Genomic DNA, 22,791 nt, shown 5'->3' on the forward strand with positions numbered 1-22,791 from the left:
TTTATAGATTTGCTGCATTCTTTGCAGTTTGAAGGGCTGCTTTTTTAATTTGCTTTCTGTTTGCTGGGATTTCCCATGTAAAAGTCAACCAAGCATCCAGCAGCAGTTTTACATTACAGTAATCACATACGGTTGGGCATTTTACTAACCTGTACTCATTCCACATACTCTAAGCCAAACTTATGTGGAAACTTGGAGGGATTGAGAGAATCCGCATTTTTGTCTTCAAACGCACATGATATTAAATATTTTTATAAAATGATGTAATAATTTAATATTTCCAGTCCCCCGTTCCTAAATAAAACAAATTGTCTATTAAATAGTGCACCACTTTTGTACAAAATTGTTTTGAGAGCAGGCTGAAAAACTGCCCTCGTGGAGTAGTTTCAATAATTTGATTATTACAATTTAGCATTTAGGCTTCATTACAGTGCATTTTTGTTTAACTCATTTGCTCCTCAATACGTTCTATTTTAAATATTACCAGTGTCCCAAAAACTTATTTATAAATTTAAAAAAAATAAATGTTTTTTATGCTAGAGCATACAGAAGGCTTTGATGCAGCCTCTGAACTGAAGAGAACGGTCGAAGCAATGGTAGTTATTACAAAAACGGCCAGCAGGTGGCAGCAGATTATAAATATCAAAGCCTTCTGTATGCTCGAGCATAAAAAAAAACCATAAAATGTATGTTTGGAAGCATAGTAATATTTAAAATCAAACATATTCATACGTTTTTTGGCCGCAAGAGTTAAGCAATCCTAAATGGGAGATCAACACCAATTCCTGAATGTCTATACTGGTGGAACAGTCAAATACAGAAAATAATTGGGCAAAGCACATTTTCTTTGTCAGAATACTGTGCTCAAACAAAACGTAATGGAAGCTGAATTGAAATTAAATTTTGAAGAATGTATAATTGGGCTAAGAAATCACTTTTTTTTTTAATGAATAATGAAGTGTTACCTGTCATTAAAAAAAAACTTCTGCAGAGGTGGTGAGAAAGCAAAGTTGAAGAGTGATTGGTAATTGGTCATCAGGCTGGTTTTCTAGCATGTGCGCACTTGTGTGTGTGGTCTCATGATACAGTCGAAACAAGCTCCCATAACATTCATTATTAGCTGATTAAAAAGAATCAGCCTCTCTTATGTTAATTGTTGCATACAAAGAAAACCTCTCTGGGTAGAAGCTGGTTCAGCATGCTAAATTAAGGGCACATTAGTTATTCATCTAAAATAAATTGAAAGTCATGTTGGGATTGATTTCTATTTTTAACAATGACTTGGACAATATTGGATTTTTCATAAAACAATTTAAGAAACCTAGAAGGTGAGATGTTAATTACTCTATGTTAGGCACTTGTAACTTTAACTGCTTAACGGACATACTTTTATACAGATATCATTTGAACATTTGAATTTAGGTGGTTGGCAACCGGCAGAGGTGTGAAATTTGAATTGGACTTTTATTCACATTTTGTATACATTTAATTTACTACCTTTCTTCTCTAATGGGATACAGTGGAACATATTCTCATATGATTTGGAATTTTTTGGTACACATATTCCAAAAGGACCAGCCTCAACTAGAGGTTTTAAGTAAGGAATTTTCATAGTACGTACCTTAAAACTTGTGCACCAGAATAGATACTGGGCCTGATCCACTCAGTCATTTTTAATTAAGTCCAAACTTAAAGTAGAGAATTCAGTAAACAAAATATGCATAGAAAAAAATGAATCAGCCGATCAATCAACTGCAAAGATATTCATAAATCACACATTTGTATGCACGTTTGACGCACAAATGTATGTATGCACAGTTTATGAATGCGACCTATTGTTACTTGTTGTGTGTACAGAGATTAACTTCTCTTTCCACTCAAACGAAGGTAATATTAACAGTGAACTATTTTTCTTACACTTGTACAAATGTATAGCTGAAAAAGCTTTTATGGTGGAGATCAGATTTGTTATGTTCTTTATTTATGTAGTGCACTTCATACATAAGGTAACTTAATGTGCTTCACATAATGTAAAAGTACGACATTTAAAAGGATTTACAGAGTTAAAGACATTGAAAAACTACTAAAAATTGCTGAAATTAAACGTTTTTTCCCCAAAATTGATTTAAAAAAAATGTGTTAAGACAATCATGGGCATTGACAGAAAAGCATAGTTTTTAACTTGGATTAAAAAAAATATACACTTGGGGCTGATTTTTGTTGGCCGCTTATTCCATTTGCGAGCAGCATAACAAGTGTTGCTTCACCACGTTTTCTTTGAACTCTGGGCTCCACCAATTGACCCCAGTCAGCAGACCTTTGAGTCCTACTGGGGTTATATTAAATTTGCATTTCTTTAATGTATTCAGGACCTTAATGCATTTGGTGATTTATTGACTGGTTGTTGTCACTATTTCCTAGCGGATTTTTGTCTTTTTTTGCAGGTTTTGCCAGATTTTAACATTTTCAAGTATCATAGCAGGCAGTGTGGATGCCTGTTGTAGTCACATGCAATTCATTGCTTTTCCTATATGTCCTACTGTGCCATCGTTTTGATTTTGGCACTACCAGTCTGTACAACTTTGTTACTGGCTTTTTAAAGATAACGCTTGTATTTATATAAATATATGTCTAAATCATCAGATTTATCTCCAATATCAGTCTCCTCAGAGTGTTCCAGCTTGTGTTCTCCTTTCTCTGTATTTTCTCATTGCACAGTTCACATCGTTAACACTGCCCTCATTAAAGGTGTTAATAACAGGTATATTATACTACATATTTCTGGCTTAAGTCTTGTTTTTTTTAATGACTACGTCAGCTTTCTGGTTGCCATCTTTCTTTTGTTCTTTTCTCTCTCAATTTACTGGCCCAAGCCTACACTGCAGATGATCTTCTGCTCACAAAAGCTGCAAAAGTGTCTTAGTAGTTATACTTGCGTGCAGCTTTTTCCCCACATAATGTTGCATCTACAGTGCTTAACAAATTTATGGGACCACTTGTCATAATCTGATCATCCAGCATCAGTAAACTTTTAATGTGGACCATTTCATTCTCACATGGCCAATATGAGCAGGAATGGTGAATTTCATAGTGAATTCACCTTTTTAACCCCCAAATTTGAGTTGGCTCACTGGGTTTCTCCGAGTCTCAATGAAGAGACAATCATGTGCTCTGGTATACATTTTACACAGGGTGGTGATTTAATAAATTTGTTCAGCACTCTATATGCTGTTATGGCCGTGGACAGATTACATCAATATACACGAGTATAAGAAAGTAACAATTTACGTGTCACTGGAAGTAGTCTATGCGAGTGTGCATGATGTGAAAAGGGAGACTGTTGGCCGTTAGTTTTAAAGCTTAGCTGACAGACTCACTGGCTGGACCACCATCGCTTCTACTGCTCAGTGCGGTGACTGGGCTTATTATAGAGCCACATCGGGACACGACTGTGCAAACATGCACAAATATATACTGTAGCTCCTCCTACTCATTCTTCATTTCCACTGCTATTTTTCCTGCGCCGCGCCTTTTTCTTTTTGCTATGCTTTCTTTCTTCTTTTTACTGTCAAACAGTCAGATTCTTTTCCAGCGCCGGACACATTCTGCCCTTCTTTCTCACAGTTTCTTGGCTATCTGCACCTCCATTTTTTGCCCCATTTTCAGTCTGTCACTATACTCTGGCTTCACTTTTTCCTCTTTTGCATCCCCATGCTGCACACCTCAGCTGTGGACATAGGTAGAAGACTATTAAAGAATGACAAGAAACTTGTGACAATGAAATGACTGGCTGTGACAGGAAAAGCCAAGGACATTTGGTTAAAGGATGAACCCCCTGCACACTTCCTCCTGTGTTATTTGAGTTGATGATTTTTTTTCTTCATTTTTAATCTTCACACTTTTATATAGGATTGAATATTAACGACACATACTAGTAATACAGTGAGAGTACATCTGAAAATATGTAGCTGGGAGGGAGCACGGAAATACAGTATGTGTAAATGATTATTTATGAACATAGATGAAAATATGACTCTCTGATACTAATGTTAATAAGCATGTATATTAGGTGGCTATTTTTGTAAGCCGAGATCCAAATATCTGAATTTGAATGAGTCTAGTTCTGTTGACCCATGGGAATTGGGTTGCCTGTCCCAGGTCAACCTAAAGAGGGTGCTGTGGACTTAACGTTTAATGAGCAATTGCAGACATTTTCACAGCGATCATGAGAGTCACACTTTTTCTGGGCTGCTGCTGCTGCCGCTGTTGCACAGGGGCCTGGAATAGCATCCTGTGTGTGATAATAACACTTTGACATCGGAAAGTGAGACAGTGTGAATGACAGCGGAATATGTTCGACATATTCCAATCTATTTAATTCAAGCAGCTATGAGACTGCCAGAAAGATGTTGGACAGCTCCTTGGACATCTCAGCAGGCCAAACTGTAACCAGTGCGCATCTGGATTGCAATTCAAGATCTTATTGAGAGAAAATTGTAAGGCTGCTTTACAACATTACCAAAAAGCTAAAATTAATTGCAGTTAATCTGAATATAAACCAGAATTGAATAATACATTTGAAAAATAAAACTAAGTTGTACATATATAGGCCACAGTCTATATGCTGCAGGTGTCCATACGTTATATTCAACATTCAATGACGTTACACAGAAAGGGTTTTTTTTTTTTACCCTATTATCATGCACCCGTGTATATTAACTGTGATGGGTTACGGTCATAGTGATAAATGGCAGTTAGTGGAGGCAGTTTACAAATTGTTAAGTGGGAGACTACCGTTTTAAACACCTTTGAAGTGAGGAAAAGGTAAACGGGGGCCTTTTTGTGTTTTAAACCCCATGTCTACTTAAAAGTGAAACAAATGTCTAGGTCTGTTTCTTCAGAAATTAATTGTCACTCAAACGTCTCAATCTGATACTGGCTTCACTCCAAACGATTCACGCTACATGGCTCATAGTACATCCGACATCCAACTCATTATAGAAGGATATAATTGAGCATGTGGTTCCATCCTGTCAATTTGTCTCCGGTTTAGCGCCCCCCTTTTTTTGTGTGCGCAATCTTAAACAAGGCCAACATCCTAATTACTATGGCTTCTCATATCTTCAAAGAAAAATATGGTGTTATCAGATTTTATTTCCTATGGCAAACAGGCACCTACTTAACGCTAACAGTAAATCTGATTGTAAAGTTTGCCATCTTGTTTTACGGCACACAGTTCCTATCAGAGCTGTGCGTCAAATGCCTGTGCTCTGCATCCATCTGTACAGAGGTTAAAGGGCAACGCAACAGGAAGTAATTAAGTGGCCTATGAAGCAGTTGGGCACAAGTCTGAGTAGGCAGCATGGTTAAATGACACATGGCTCTGCTCTCACCATAGCTAATGAAACACATCCAACAGCGGGTGATTACTAGGGGCTGCCTTGTGCAAGCGTGTGTGTCTGCATTTAGGTGCACAAACATGGAGTGCATGTCTTTCATTTCCAAGAACATATAAACTGTCGTGAATTACCGAGAGAGTGAGCAGCCGTGGTTTTGGAGCTGAAGAACCGTCCCAGTCCCAGATCTCCTAGCTTCACTACCCCTGTCGCTGTGATGAATACATTGGCTGGCTTGATATCTGAAGAAGAAAATAGTTAGGTAAGAGAGATAATGGATAGTAAACTAAGTTCTGGTCAGTTTGTTGCTATCAAACTCAAATTCTTTTGCAGTTTTACAATTACATGATGCCAGTATAGTTTTGAAAATATTGACTTCATTAGCGTTTGCCAGACAAACCATCGATTCGCGTTTGGAGTAATATGTCAATGTAACCCACATCAGCCTTTGAAATGTATTAACTCCGTACAGTATAATTGTTCAGCAGCTTTTTAACAGGCCTCTGTAAAGTGGTCGTTAAAGTTCTGAGCTCCAGATTCATTAGTGTCCCTCCACTCTAATCAAACACAGTCTAACGGAAGTATATCACACCTGTAGCTGTGTTTGTGTGATTTTAGGGACTTCATTTGACGGAGTGCTATTGAACACACGTTGGCACCATTAACACTTTGTTCTCTGGCCTATGTTTGGTTGAACATTAACAGTTCTGAAACCTTTTGTACAAAAAAACGCATTTTTAATGCTATAATATTAAGAATACTAAGAATATTTTTAAAGCTATAATTATGAATGGAAATACACTGTTTAGGGTTGTTTAGGTTAAACTTGCTGAGATCAATAAAATAATATATTGAAGACAGTACAATTAATTGTACATGACAATCTGTCTTTTCTACAAATGACATTCTGAAATCCATAATAAAATTATTTATTCAGTAAGTTTACAGTTCTCTGAGTAGTCCAAAATGTATTAAAATGTATTAAAATTCAACCACCAGAATATTTTTAAAGTGACTGAACCAAAAAAAAATGACATGACATTTGAAAATTCATGGACAGTAAGTAATATTAAGGAGTTTTTTTTTATGTACTGGAAAAAAATATTAAACTATATATTTTGGTCATTACCACCATCCTTAACTGTGCACTAACTTTATATTAGGTTAATGTCTAATAAATTTGTTCAGCACTATACATGGAGTGTTTTTCATCATGTCTACCTCTGTGCATGACTCTCCGGGAGTGCATGTGCTCAAGTGCGCTGCAAAGCTGGACAAAGTACTTCCACACAGTTCTTTCAGGAATAAGTCGTCTCTGCTTCTTAAAGTGCTGCAAGAAATAACATACACACAAAGCATTTTTTTTTGTTACTTTACAAGAATGTTAAATACAAGATTTTAACAAGTACATAAATGTTTGTGTCCTGCAATACAGTATAAGTAATGTTGCAAAGTATTGTTCTGTACTGCTGAATATGTCTATCCAGGTGCATTCCCATTTTCAGTCCCTCACTCTGTGACTCCATGTTTAATGGGACCCAGATAGATTTTGTCTCATTCAGTCTCTTTCCTAAATAAGTCTCTTCTCATTTTCTGTATGGCCTTCAATAGAAAGCACATGCACCCTCAGCAACAAAGAGAGGAAATGTGCGGTACCTTCCAAAACTCTCCCATCTGGCATATAGTTATTTTGTTAAGTATGGCTTTCTGTGGTACACTGTAACAGTTGTTTTTTTGTAGTTGTTTTTTTAAAGTTTATTTTGGAGGGTGGAACTGATCGGACTCATCCAGCATGTGGTCCCTTATTAAAATGAGACAAAGCTTTAACTAACAACATTATGGCACACCAACTACGAGCTGAAGTCCTGCTCAAAGAGCAGTTAGTAAACAAATAGTTCAGCTCATTCAGGGTTTCATTTCCTTTATTTTTTGAGTTAACATATTGTATGCATTTTTTTTGGGGGGGGGGTCAAAATTTGTAAAGGTTACCAGTAACATAATAGTGTTTCCCTTTTTGGCACGCTGCACGCTGTAGCATATCAAGTGCCGTCATAAAATACCTATAGGGTGGGCAATGCTTTACAGAAGCATAGTTTCGGTGCGACAATATGAATGGAATGAAACAAACACACAAAAAAATTCAAATTTTCTGCAAAAAATATGTCTTCTTCTATAATACTCTTACAGCCCAATGCAACATGTACAGTAGATGGCTGTCTGCTTCTTGTTTAATTTATTTGTGAGAAATTTGCCATGCAAGGTGGATTAAAAAAAACTCATGCAGCAGTCACCATCATGTCTACAAACGCAAAATTGGAAATAAAAACTAGATTAACCGTTAACTGTTAAACCATAAACCGAAACGCTCAGTGAAAAAGGCTTCTTGGATCTTTGTGGTACTACGAAAGTACTACGAAGTTTATTTATTTTCCTCTGATCAAAAAGGAGTATTCTAGGTGCAACTACTTGTAGATTGCAAAAAAAAAAAGAAGAGAAATCTTTAAAAAAAAAAAAAAAAACGATACCAATCATTTTCCTGAGCAAGAGATAGAAAAATTTACCATCTTGACCACAAAGTTCCTTTATATTGCAACAATTCACTACTAAATTGTTTTTGCACATCTTTTGAGCGCTTATCTTTCAACATATTCAATGTATTTAGAAACAAATCACTGAAATCACTCATACAATGAGTTTGTCGGGGGCTCGACTGAGCAGCTTCACCCTATGTCCTCAAGTCAGTCATAACAAGATATTGTGATTTCATTGATTGCTGCAGAACCATGAAAAATTGCTAAGCAGAATAAATCTAAAAAGTGATATTTAGTGCACAAAAAACTATACATATTCGCAAAACGTACCTATAATCCACACAATATAACACCAGGTAAAAGCTAAAACGAGGGCTTGTCGGTTAAACTTGGTACAATATTTGTCGTTTGTTGCGTTGTAGTCACAGCACAGCACAATTAAAATGCTATTACGGTACTTTGCATAGCCTCTTACAGTACAAGCAACAACACAATAGATAAACACAAAGAAAGACATTTTGGTTAATTCTACGGGTGAACAGCCTGACTGAACAATAAAAGAAAGAAGGATCATGATAGAGGTAGATGGAAAGAGGAAAGGATAGATAGACCTTGGCCTATATCCTAACAAAGCCCCACTAAGAAGCCATTCTTCCCTTGCCCTCTCATTTCCATATCAGAGGACTGTTTGATGTCAATGGGGGAGCACATAAATGCCCACCACCACCCTATCCGTTACGCCTTTAACTGCAAACACGGCACATTATATGCAATATTCTGTAAGTGCCTGCAAATTTAGCCACTTGATTTCATTTGAATTCTTAGATGACCAGATTGAGAGAAATACAAAATTAGAAAAGGAATGACAGAAATTGAAAGGAATAATGAATGAAATAACCAAATGTTAAATGCATACAATTGGAGTCATTCTGTTTCAGAATGCATACAACACTATCAATAATGTGTGCCTTTGCATTTAAAATAGCTATGCCACTGTTACCTAAAAAAATATTTTCATGTCCGAGTGTTGGTCAAAGATAGGACAAGAAGCAAACTGCTTTCTATCAGGAGCTACGGTATAGGGACAGCACAGTGCAAATGCACCTTACATTCTTTCCTCAAGGCACGTTTGTGTTTGTTAGTATCCTGGCTCCATAAACTATCTTTCATTCTCATGATTGTTCAGTGTGTGTGTGTGTGCGTGCGTGCGTGCGTGCGTGCGTGCGTGCGTGCGTGCATGAGATTCTTCAGCCCTTCGTGTTAATCCTCTTGTACAGCTAATCCTCGCCTCTCCTAATTTGCTGTGTTGAACTGTATGGACATGCTGCTGAGTCTGACTGCAAGCAGCTTGTCTAGCTATGCTGATAAAACGCTGCAGCATCATTTATGCATTAAAGAAAACCAGGCTTTATAAATTCAAACCACCAATTTGCCTCACTGGCAGACATAATAAAAATAAAGGCTTTAGTCTAAAAACAAGGGGAACCCCAGGATCAATTGGTAGTACTTTTGAACTAGCATACTTATTTTCTGTTCGACTTCATCTCAAAACACGAACAGCAATATATATTTTCAATCCAAACTACAAGTTTTCTCACTCAAAGTAATTACCCTTGAGTGTTAAACACTTTTTCTGCCACACCTTCATGCATTCTTGGAAGGATTATTCCGGGATCCTATGCAGCCTCGTAGTCATAGTAATTTTGATTATGTCATCCACGTACTTTGATGGGCTTCTTCAGTTTAGGATATAACCGGGGGGGGGGGGGGGGGGGGATGCATGGAAATCCCATGAAGCTAGGTAGGGTTGGGTATCGAAAGTCGGTACTAATATGACACCGGATCTGACTTAAACCAGACCGAATGAAAACAAACATTTCGGTGACCAACTTTTATTGTTGTAACACCCCCCTTGCTCTTCCGGTGTCAATTTGCATGACCTGCGCTACGTAACACCTTATAATGAAAAAAAAAAAACTGTCGAAAGTTTGCCTTCATCACCGATGAAGGATGACTTTGGGAGTGCAACATGTAACAGGTGTAGTAAAACTTTTGCATGCAAGGGAGGTAACTCCTCAAATTTGATGAAACACTTGGCGACTCATGGAGTCCGTATAAAAGCTGAGCAGTGCAGTGTTTGACAATTTACGTGTCGAAAATCCAAGCACTTTAGCAGCAGCAGTCGGACTCGGACAAATAAAACAAAGCCCCACTCGCAGCCCTGCCACCGCCAGTATGTTTGAAAAGGCAGATGACATTGATGAGACTGACGGCAGCCTTTCCTCTTCTTCAGCTAAGTCTCATCTTTTAATGCCAACTGGAAATCTTGCATATTAGTTAACTTCAATGAGCAAACTTGTTAGCAAACACCGTTGCCATTCAACAGCCTGTGTGTGACAAACATGCACGTTGGTGCTCACTTTCTGCTTTATGTGAAACTCCAAAGTCGTTTATTTTGTATGTAAAATGTTCACAGAGACACAACAGAAAAGTTAGCTAAAGATTGTTGGCTAGGTGTCTCAAATACCTCCTGCCTTATGCTGTGTTTTTGTTAAATGTTCTGAGTTATGAGTTGATCACAATGGGCTACTACTAGTAATCTGAAGAGTTAGAAGTATCTTTTAAACTATTTTGATAGGAATATTTTTTATTTCTGGCTTTCAAGTTACCACAGTAACTCCTTTCAACTTTATTTATAATATTATGTTCAATTGAACCCTGCAAATAAAATGGTATTGTTTTTGAGAAAACATGCAGTTTTGTATTTTTTTGGTACGCATTTGAGAATCATTTAATAGGAATCTAACAATATCCAAACATCACGATACGATATCACGATATGAGAGCACGATATACGATAATTATCACGATATTGTGGAGAGAATGTCAATACAAAAAAAGGTCACAATAATGTAAAAATATGAGCACATACTTTTAAAAAAAACACAATATTGTGCTTTTGTAAATCACAGCAATGAAAACTCTAAAAAAATATATATATAAAAATATAATATATATATTGAGGCACTTGCAAATTCAACCACACATTGAGTTCCTACACATTGACTCCGTTCACAAACATATTTAAGCATAAAAGGGCCAAAACATGCCTTGTTAAAATTAAACTGCACAAAAAACAAACCACCACAGGGTGCTAGAACTGCACAAATGTAAATCAACCCAACTTTTTTTTAACAGATGTGCTGCTTTTAATATTGTGACATGACGACGACGATATATTGTGGCAGTTTTAATATCGCAATATCACGATATTGCTGTTATCGTTACATCCCTACAGTTTAAGCACCGGAACTGTTTGAAAAGTACCAAGAAGGCTCCGGTATCGGATAAAATCAAACAATATCCAACCTTAAAGCCAGGTTGGGTGAGGAGTTGCTCCAGCGCAACAGTATTCCTCTCGGATGCTGAAGGCATTGTGAGGAGACACATCATGGTGAAAGTTGTTGTCCTGCCACAACTTTTACCTCTTTTACACACAGGAGAAAGCAAACATCACAGGATGTCTTTGCAGACATGCTGGTTGATTGTCTGGCCCACATCGATGGGGAAATCTTGTAGTTTATAGTTTGTGAATGAACTTTTATGACAAGTCCAAGAACTTTTATGACACTTCATAGAGAGACAGTATTTAAATAGGTTAAGTATTACTACCCTTGTGCTAATTGGCTAAAGTTTACAAAATGAAATTTATCAGATGTGGTTTTGGCTATAACACAAGAGAAAGTTGGTTTAGGGACACGTGAGGTTAGAGCTTTCTTTAGTGCGCAACACTTTAGTATTAGTGTTAAACAATTCAATATTTTCTTTGTTTTTAAAGGAACCCTGGCTGTAATGACAAGTTTGCTCTATATGATTTATTTGGCTGTTACTAACTTAACTGTGAGATAAAATTTTCAGAAATTATTTCCAGTCTAATACATTTTGTAGAAACGTTATTTGTACATAGGCCACCATTGTTATTTACGTCGCGATGCATTCAGTGTGTAGTGACGTAGAATGGCGGTTGGCTCTCTGCCGAGCAATGTGAAACGGATATAAAGAAAGCGAGGTCAGCAAAGAAACAATACACGATCGGAAGAATCACCCTCTCCCATGCCGTGCTCTCGTCATTCACCAGACGCAGAGTTTTGATCGTCCCTTTAGGACTGGTACGGATGCTTACCTCGCTTTTTTTATACCAGTTTCGCATTGCTCAAAAAGTAGTTAAAAACTTACACTCAGGCATTTAGTTTTGTTGATACTAAATTGCTGTACTTTTCTGTTGTCCGGGATATTAAGATGCGCTTGTTCAAAAACACTTTACATTTGTATTTCAATTTTAAATGCTTTTTTATTTCAGTTATTTGGGGAAAAATATTTGAATGTATGAATTATGATGCATGCTACGCATTATGATGTTTCTGAATTTAGTTTGAAGAAATGTTTGAAATCGGACCTCTGAACTTTTAATTGAGGACTTCTACACTAAAGGTTGAGAGTGCGAATTGGCAAGCGTGAATTGGTGCACACTAATTGATGTAAGAAAAAAAAAAGACAAAACAAATATTGCATACAAGTCTAAATGAGGATACCTTATGTGTGTACATACAGTAGTTGTTCACATACAGGTCTGTGCACATTTAAAAACATGTGTAACTTTATTGCCTATGATCATCGTTTTATTCTTCCCAACTTCCTTTCTCCATTTGAGACAGATGTCCAACCAGCCTATTTAGATTAAAGAAGATTTTAGGGGGTCCTATAATATTTGGTTTTTGGTTACATTACGGAATGTATGATTCAGTTTGACTCACTGTCCAGGTAGCCAAAAATCCAGTCTTGAAAAAAACCACAGACCTCCTGCCTCCATTCCTTTAGTTATACAAGGCCATATGTCTCGGATGCTATTTCCAAGTCAACATTCCATTACACTCAATAGGGAGGCAATATGGAGGAGAACTGGTACTTATTTTCAGACATTATCCTTTAAGATGCTGCTCATTTCATGGAAAGTAATCTTATATCTGATATTGTATAAAACTATGTACAGATTAACAATGCAGTCATTCATCTTTTCTTTTTTTTATCATGTAAATGAGTGTCCTGTTGGCAGAAGATATGCTGGGTCCTGTAAGGTCAACAGAGTAAAAGTCTTATTTGTTGTAATAATTAATAGGTAATTAAATTCCAATTCAATCTGATTATTTTCCAGCTTCTCAACCTGACATTTTACTTCATGTCACAAGTGACAGCTGGCTGGGCTCCTTGTTGCATTGTCAACCAAAGTCAGTGCACAGAAAGTGACAGACAGAGCTAGATGTTAGCACAATTGCAACAATGCTATACACTGTAACATTATAGAAGTCGGGGAGTGGTCTGAAAATTAAGTAATGAATAATTGATCAGAATGCTCCATATAACGTGCAGGTATAGACACTCTCTTTTCGAAATTATTGAAATATTAAGATCAATTCCTTAATCTTTGCTGTGGACTGATATCAGTTGAATACGAGACAAGAGATCGGAGATGTCAGCGTTGATTTCTAGGTATTTACAGTACTGATACACTTAAAATATTTTAAAATGCAACTGACAGGTGTGTCCAAAATAAATATTTAGTTGCATTCACTTGAATCCAATTTTAAGTCTCTCTGTTAAGATACTTTTCCTCAACGAAACATGTGGTGGCTTGAAACAAATAATGCTTCTTTGAAGTTTTATTTTGAATCTGGATGTAACTGGAAATAAAACTGAAATACTGATCTCTCGTCTTGTATTCATCTTCTATTATCAACCTCACATGTTTTCTGTCTACAATATCAACCTCACGTTTTCTGTCTACAACAAAAAAATAATTGGCCTAACTGTTTCTATACTGTTGGAGGGGAGTTGTTGCTACAATAAGTAACAAGCAATCCCTCTCTGTTACTCAGTATACTGGTGTGTGTTAAATCCAAGACTATACTATTCTTTAAATCTGGTACTGCTGCAGTTGGAAGTCACTTACCTTGATCATACGTGAGAGGTCTCCGGCATCAGCTAGCTCCAGTACTATGTTTAGCTCATTGTCCTCAATAAAAGACGCATGATACTTTATCACATTTGGATGGTTCAGTTGCTGTGGGAGAAAGAGAAGAAATACAACAGAGAAATAAATAAAAGTAGAGCAATCTGGTTTTTATATTTAATAAAAGTGCTTTTTTTTTATATATCCATTCACACCTGAAGTGACTGAGGTAAACTTCACAAGTACAATATGACCAATCAATGTATTAGATTTGTTGGCACTAAGTCTAGCAACCTTTTCCAATTGCACACAAGCATTTTACATTCATTAGCATTAGCTAACATTCAATTTCACAGGTTTTGAGCTTCAAAATGTAAAGTTTTGCTTATATAGGTAGTAAGTTCAGAATAGCTCCCAACAGACAACAATCAAACAAGCACACAGTAAAATTTCCTTGCATCCATGGGTAATAGCATTGTTGAATCAAACTCAAAGTTTTTCTTCTCACTGGAAGTCACTCGCTCCCAATCTCACCCCCAAAATCAACTGGCATCTGAGACGGAACTTCTCATAAGCTTCACTTTCCGCCAGTCTCCTCCTCCACGCTCCTCATTTTGCTTTTGAAAATAATCTGCGAGACCGCTTCATTTTTGGAAAATGGTATCCCAAGGGGGGGCAGCTACGTTGTGTTCTGGCTGCAACATATTTTGTTCTGTCCCCCATAGAGCTTCAAACCCACCCAAAGAGGCTTTCAGAGAGTGCCGCCTGCCTGATACTGCTTGCTTACTGATTTGCTCACTATTTGTTGTTATGGTGATCCACCATGGAGTAGTCTGTGACTTTTTTTTTTGTTATTTCGACTTTTGTCCCTATTACCTTGTGTAATGTGCTGTTGACAATGTCCATCTTCATATTGTTGAACAACGTGTTTCTCATGTGCTAAAATCGGCAAGACAACATTTTTCTTTGCTTTTTGTGCAAAAATGTTGGCACATGCATCTTAACAAATTGAATTCGATCACCAAGACATTTCTATGCCTTCAACTTGACATGAACGATTTGGGGAAGGCCCTTTTTTGTTCCAGCATGATAGCGCCCCAGTGCAAAAAGCAAATTCCATAAAGGTATGCTTAGAAAGATTTGGTGTGGAGCAACGTGAGTGATCTGCGCAGAGTCCTGTGGTAAATGAAAAAAATCAAACAGACGAAATATTCAAGAAAGCCTTAAATAAAAATTGCAAGATGCAATAAGAGATCATTTGATCACAGTCTGAAGCCCCGCCATGGACAACCAATTAGAAGTGAAACAGTTGAATACATGCTGCATTTTTAATCCCTATACATTCCCATGGACCTAACGAAACGGTTTTGTCCTCTAGTGTGACAAAGCTGGGTGACATGTCACAACAACCCCTCTTAGCTGTGATGACAACAACTCGTGCGAAACAACACACACACACACACGCACGCAAACACACACAGACATACACGCTTGACAGGCTGACATGGCTGGCAGTCAGAAAAACAAGCCGGGCTTATCTCGGCTGCGATTCCTTCCTGTTGGTTGGTCAATAAGGCAAGAACAACATTTCCCGTTGTAAACAAAGTGCATCCATCCAGTGCAAGAAGAGGGAAGAGAGCGGGACGGTGCCATGAGGAGCCTGAAGGACACCATTACTTTCAAACCCTGATAGGGTAAAACGCGGAAAAAGAACTAAATGGAGACAGCAGGGAAAAGCAAAGTGAACAAAGTTAAAGAAGATATTAGTGAGAAGGGAATGATACATAGAGAGCTTAAGACGAGGCCCTGTGTGGCATGGCACTGTGGCATTGTCGGGGGGGTCTGAGACACGAGGAGACAGAGCAGTGTGACACACGTCCTCCACGTGGCTTCGCTTTCTGCACTGTGATTAAAGAAATGTTCATGCTCTGAATGATGCAGAGAAGAAGGGAAAAGAGGGCTCTGTACAGTACACTGCACCACACTGCACTCTCCACCCATCTCCGCATCCCTCCCTGATCCTCCTCACTTGTCCTCCCTTCTACCTTCCCCACGTCTCCATCTTTCCCTCGCCCTCCCTTGTCCTCTCCCTTGCCAGATGTATATTTGGCTCAGCGTGTCAGTTCGACATGTCTTCACACTGTAGCACAGCCAGAGAGCGATGACAAGCCCACCCGACCCATTCCTCTGCCATAATAACTGTAACCTAAGGCAAAAGATACAGAGGACTGTGGAGATATATTCACATGCAGATGTTGATGCTAATGACGGATGGAAGCCTGGTGTAAAACAACAATCATTCATTAGGAAATATCACATAGAGGCTTAGATGATTATGTAATTGCACACACAGCCTGGGACCCACCAGCGTGTGTAATTACTTGACATGAAACCGTGCATGCTGTATTCCGTGAGCTATAGACGTGGCTGAAAGAAGAAGCTGATATCTAGGAAGGCCAACTGATCATTTAAAATGACCTAATCTTCAATTATGTTTTGAACTGATGGAACACCATTGTCATTTAGATTAGGGCTGGGTCTAAAAAAAATAATCAAACAATAGATATTGAATCGATTTTCCTTTTCAAGCGTGATATCGATTCATAAAATCTTCCCCCCCGCCCCCCATAAATGAACAATAAAATAGAATTTCAAAGGCCAATTTTTTTCCGTATATTACTGTTTTCTTTAAATTTAATGTTCACACGAATTTAAAAATATTTTCTTACATTTATGAAAGACCTGACTTATTGCACTTTATGACAATTCAAAAGCTTTTTAATTTATATTTACAACTATTGAATTAGAATTATGAAAACCTTTCCATCTCATCCATGCTGATGTCCATGTTTGTATAACACTTAAGTGATTATAAAACTAATAAATCATTTAACCAGTTACTGCCTATGCAAAATTTTATTTGGAATTTAATGTTTGTGGAGTTTTTTTTTTTTTTTTAATAATGTCCTTGATATTTAGGAAGAATTTATGTTCCATAATTTATCAATATATTAAACTGAAGTGAATCGAATCGAACTGAGCTTTTGTGAATCGAAATCGAATCAATTGAGGGAAATTAAGTAGATACCCAGCCCTAATTCTAGATGTGATAAGGGGTAGGGACCATGAGTAACACAACTTGCATATAATTGCCACCTATTGACATGTACTGGAGGGGGAAAAAATAAACATTTTTTAAACACCCCCCAAAAAATTCCAATAAATGCTGATTAACATTCAATATGCATTTTCCGAGAAAGCTGTGGGTAAAGGGACTGGGGTGGGGGGAGGACAAGTAATGCCAAAAACAAAACAAAACAAAAAAGTATATTAAGGAAAAAACATTGGGGGGGGGGGGGGATCTGCAAATCCTCATTGAAAAAAAAAGGAACTGCAGCTACAATGTTCAACCAGGCTTCCCCAATCCTGGTCCTCGAGAGCTGGAGTCCTGCAGGTCTTAGATTTTCCGTCCGCTCCAACGCACTTGATTCAGATAATCAGCTCATCAGCAAGCTCTGCACAAACCTGATAACGATTCTAATTGTTAGAACCAGGTGAGTGGCAGGACGGAACCATCTAAAACCTGCAGAACTCCTGCCCACGAGGACCAGGATTAGGGGAGCCTGTTTTGGACAATTGCATAAAAATTTAAAAATGGAGTGAAAATATAGGTTTATGAGCGATATTTAAAAAGCTTGTTACTTAACGGGTATTTGTCTTGTCAGTAAACACACGCTGCCTAATCACATTCACGCTCACCATAAACACATTCAGTAATTAGCATCTTTAATTGCTGACATTATTCTTTGGAACATAATCCAGACTTGATCGTAATTGACAAAGAGGAGCACACAGATGTGGAATTGCATGCATGATGAAACTTAATGAATGTCAGCGAGCTGGATACTCAGTGGGGACCAAAGGACAGTGAGTGAGAAGTGAGATTCTCAAGTTGAAATCGGTACGTCAGAACAGGACAATGCAGATGAATGAGCAGACACAAATACAAACAGACAAACAAACAAATAGGCAGACCAATGAAAGGCAGTGACTAAGAGTAGTGTGTATGCGTCCGCGTGTGTGTGTCCATGCATGCGTGCATGGAACCACGCACAAGTATGTGTGTCATTCCAGTCGGTCCATGCCACTGTGCCTCTCATTATTCTGATTTGGCTGTGTCTCCTGTTGGCCTGTCTAGAGCGGGGATAAGGCAAAATGGCTGTCTCTCTCACACTCAGTCTTTTATTATAAGGCAGAATCTCTGTGTTCACTTGAATGAGCGTAGAAAAAGAGGAGAAAATAAAGCTCTAGGCGGAAGGTGAGCCACCATAAAGAAGTGAAGTGGCTGTGTGAGAAACATATAGATTGGCGAGAAGGACAAAAAGGGAGGACAATGATATATGTGACAGTCAGCAGAGGAGAGACAGAAATGAGCAATATATAAAGAAAATGAGTGACGTCACCTGTCAAAGACTGACAATGAACCCTGCCATGACCACTTGTAGAAGGTCAGAAATACAGACTGAGGTTAACCCTGACGTCTTGCGGCATTAAGTCAAAGATGGGCTGCTCGGGTTACATCTCTCTACAATGCGGTGTCTGCATCTGCGTATCCTTGTCTTTGATCGGCCCCTGGAGCTATACTGGAGTGTTTAGAGTGGCACAAACTAATCGAATTAGTTTCTTTCTCCTCCTTAATGTATATGTGAGAAAGCATACAAGCATACAAGCATAAACAGCCTGCAGTGATTATACATGGAAGACGAGCACAGATGTGAAGGAAAACATCATCTGGAAACACACGTTAAGGAATGAATATGAAAAATGTCTTACAATGTTTTCACAAGCATTTGAAAATGAATATGACTGACACATTTTATGGTAGGTAGTTTAATCAATACCACTTCATTGTGGGTAAAATTTTAAATAAAGGTACTGTAATAATAATAATGATAATAATAATAATAATAATAACAAACTAAATATAATAAATAAATTAATACTCTTGTCTTGCATGAATTACAGCTGACCAATTGTCTGAGAACTTTTTCTTTTTAGCAAGCTCATTATTGTGATAGTCCATTAATGCTTAACGTGCCTGATTATGACTTGAGTGTGATGCTGAGGATCGTTGCTGGCTAACACCGGAGACGTCAAAGACACCGAACTCTTTTACTTCTGCAACACATATCTATTCAGTGTAGAGATCTGTATTCAAAAAATCCAATAATCAATATCAAATCGATTTTCCTTTTCAAGCCTGATATCGATTCATAGAACTCGATTATTTTTGTATATTTCCTTTTCCCATAAATTTATAAGAAAATTTAATTTTAAAGGCAAAGGTTTTTTTGTATTTGACTGTTTTCTTGACATTTACTGTCCATAAATTTAAAGTATTTTCTTACATTTATGAAAGACCTGACTTATTGAACTTTATGACCATTCAGAATATTTTTAATTTATATTTACAATTATTACATTTAGATTATGAAAATGTTTTCATCTCATCTTTGATGATGTCAATGTTTGTGTAACACTTAAGTGGTTATAACACTAAATCATTTAACCAGTTACTTCCTCTGCAAAATGTCATTTGGAATTTAATGTTTGTGGAGTTTTTAATCATGTCATTGATATTTAAGAAGACTTGATGTTCCATAATTGACAAATATCAGATTGAAGTGAAGTGTATCGAATCGGGGGGGGGGGGGGGGGGGGTAATCAAAATCTAAACGAACTGAACTCATGTGAATCGAAATTGAATCGATTGAGGAAATTAGAGACCTAATTCGGAGGTATTTAATCGGGATAGTATGCACAATATGATCTTATTGCGTGACCAGTGTCGACTGGTCATTTATTGGAACAAAGTTAAGCCACACTTTCCTTTGGAATGCGTACGCCACAAACTGTATGGGCAATTCTATGTAGCATTTGAAGCAATAAAACAGAAAAAAAGGCCATAGATGAGGCTCCACGCCTGGAGGAATGTAACTGTAGATACACTAACACGCTCACTCAAAGACTTTAGAGATTGCATGTATTTTTCAGTCCCAAGCGTTCACTTTTTCCTTTTCTGTATTCACACAAATACAAAAAAATAATACAAATGTACCCACAAGCACCGCACCACACACACACACACACACACACACACACACACACACACACACACACACACACACACACACACACACACACACACACACACACACACACACACACACACACACACACACACACACACACACACACACACACACACACACACACACACACACACACACACACACACACACACACACACACACACACACACACACACACATTCAAGATGCCTTATGCAGTTGAATTGTTTTCTTGTGGTGCAAGGACTCTGCTGAGGCACCTAACAAGAAAAAGATTGCTGCAAAACACACAATCCCCCTCTTCTAGGGTTGCTTACCTTAAGGAGATCTATCTCTTTGATGCAATCCTGCCGAGCTTTGGCATCCATCAAGTCAAATATCTATTAGGGGATCAAAAAGGAAGAGAGAGATAGAGGACACAGATGCGCATTATGGCGGGTTGCACAAATGTAAGGTGGGCAGAGTTCCAGAGAAAGTAGCAAAAAAACATAAGCGGAAACAAGGTTGCTGCTGTATGACAGGTGGCATCACCTGAGTGACTCACACGTACTATATAGCCACATGACAATTGTGAGTGAGTGGGTAAAAGTTGAACCAGAATAACATAACCTCAAGTTTAGGGCAGTCCGTAACGAATCTTTAACTTATCATTTGTAGCGGTGGGGAAAAAGTGTGGGGGTGGACAACTATCATGCATCTCTATAACAAATGTTAATGGTTTCTTACCTGGACTTTCTTCAGGGCCACAGATGTGTTGTCTAGCAGATACCTTGCCCGGTAAACCTCACTGAATTGTCCCCGGCCTATTTTCTTCTCAATCTGGAAGTTAGCAAGTGAATTGTGGCCCATGTCTGGTTGCAAAGGTTTCTAGAAGAAGAAGAAAAAAAAGTAAATAAATAAATTCAAACACTGCATGTACAGCAACGTGAATCTGTGAGTTTTGTAGATACACTGGAAGGAAGGAGGCATTACTCTGTGACACTTTTTAGGTTAAATGTTAGATCAGGGATGGGCAACTTAAATGCTGGAGGGTGCCATACTTTAGAAATTTTGCAATTTTCAGCAGTAAAAAGTGAATATTTAGTCTATAATAAATTTGATAACTTCATTATTTTTCATGTACACCTCGAAAAAGGCATTTTGCAATGACATCACATGTTGCGGGTCCAGGTAACAACTGATACTGCATTAAAACAGTGGTATCAGTGAATACTAACAAGTAACATGCCGATACCATTAATTCTGAAACTAATATAGGACTTTGGATGCAGCAACTTGTGTCTTGCTCATGCACGACATTCACTGATGTGTGACATGTTCACTGCATGGTGAACCAATGGCAGGACAGCTTTTTCATGTTGAGAAAAAAAAAAACGTAGGTATCGGTATAGTATTAGCATCGGCCGATACTGCAAAGCTGGGTATCGGAATCAAAAAAACAGTATCGGAACAACACTAATAACAACCAATCATGGACTTCAGCCATGATTAGTTGTTACCTGAGCCCTCAACACGTGATGTCATTTTCAGTCGACAGGAAGTTTTTAAGGTGTTAATTGAACATGAATAATGATGTTATTAAATTCATGATAGGTAAAATATTAACTTTTTACTACTGAAAATTGAAAAATTAGTAAAGTATCCATTTTAGATGCAATAACTCATTTTGTGCATTTTTCACAAAAATCAACTCACTCAAAATGTTAATATTATTGAGGTACTATGTTTGTCCTGCATATCATTCTAAATTTCTGCACCTGCGGATTGGCTTCTTTTTTTCTTTTTTTTTACAATAATTCTTTAAGTTTTTGGTATTTTCAATTTTTTCTCGTGATTTTATTTGTCAGAATCAAACAAAAACAGAGCAGGCTGCAGTGACCTTTCCTGCTTTTGGTAAACCTGTAGAAGGTGTTGGCATGTGCAAACAAAAGGTGATATGTTAATATCAGAATAACGTACGTCACCAGTGTTGCCATTGTGGCTGTGGGAGCAGCTCAGGGGCAAGAGGCTTAGGGAGGACCGAGGGAGGTTTCAAAATTGTATCACCTAGGCACTATGCGACAAGAGAAGGGGAGTGTTATCACAAGTCCCTTGCTTGAAACAGTTTGACAAGAGTTAGCAAGAGCATAAACCAGTGTCTTGGAGCTACTCAATCAATTTAAATTAAGTCCATCAAATATACAGAAAAGAGAGAGCATGTCAGTTCAGTGTTCCTGCATCATTTCAACTGTGTTTACATTTGCCGGCCTGACTATCACAAAACAACCTTCATGATCAAGATGTTGATGAAGATGTACGTACAGTATGAGCTGTTTTAATAAAGATGACTTGATTTTTTCAGTTGGCATGTATGTTTCATATCTACTTTTACACTGCATTTCCAATAAATTGGGACTTTAAGACTCTCCTTGAACACTGTCAGCATTCTGCCTGTTCCGTCACAGACACATCCTCGCAAGCTGGAAAATGTGTGTCTATAAGGCTGCTGTGGAAGGGGCTAATATAGGGGTGGATAATTCATTTTCAAAGGGTGCCATGTGAGAAACTACTAATCCACGCCATGTGCTAAAACTTAATTGTGTTCCAAATTTGTTTTTTCCCCCCCCTTTTTGTTCAACAAAAAATCCGTCATTAAAAAGAAATTGACATTGTTTCACTATTTAATTAATATTCACCACCCCCACCACCTCCCCAAAAATCTATATTTTTAAATATTTTAAAGTATG

The 22,791-nt window shown here is 37.7% G+C and overlaps 1 protein-coding gene across 1 annotated transcript in view; it reads right to left on the reverse strand.

Annotated features, from left to right (window-relative positions):
• The window catches only part of nek7 (NIMA-related kinase 7), a 70,926-nt gene that overhangs the window by 12,675 nt on the left and 35,460 nt on the right, over nucleotides 1-22,791 (reverse strand). The window contains exons 3-7 of the mRNA XM_086089875.1: nucleotides 20,792-20,932; nucleotides 20,383-20,445; nucleotides 13,935-14,045; nucleotides 6,618-6,726; nucleotides 5,531-5,638 (exon numbers count right to left, since the gene is read on the reverse strand). Of these exons, the coding sequence (XP_085946001.1) occupies nucleotides 5,531-5,638; nucleotides 6,618-6,726; nucleotides 13,935-14,045; nucleotides 20,383-20,445; nucleotides 20,792-20,932 (532 nt within the window). The remainder of the gene's footprint in view (nucleotides 1-5,530; nucleotides 5,639-6,617; nucleotides 6,727-13,934; nucleotides 14,046-20,382; nucleotides 20,446-20,791; nucleotides 20,933-22,791) is intronic.

The sequence above is a fragment of the Leptonotus elevatus genome, chromosome 11, assembly GCF_054856555.1.
Source record: "Leptonotus elevatus isolate MCC_2025b chromosome 11, RoL_Lele_1.0, whole genome shotgun sequence".
In the NCBI taxonomy this organism is placed as follows: domain Eukaryota; kingdom Metazoa; phylum Chordata; class Actinopteri; order Syngnathiformes; family Syngnathidae; genus Leptonotus; species Leptonotus elevatus.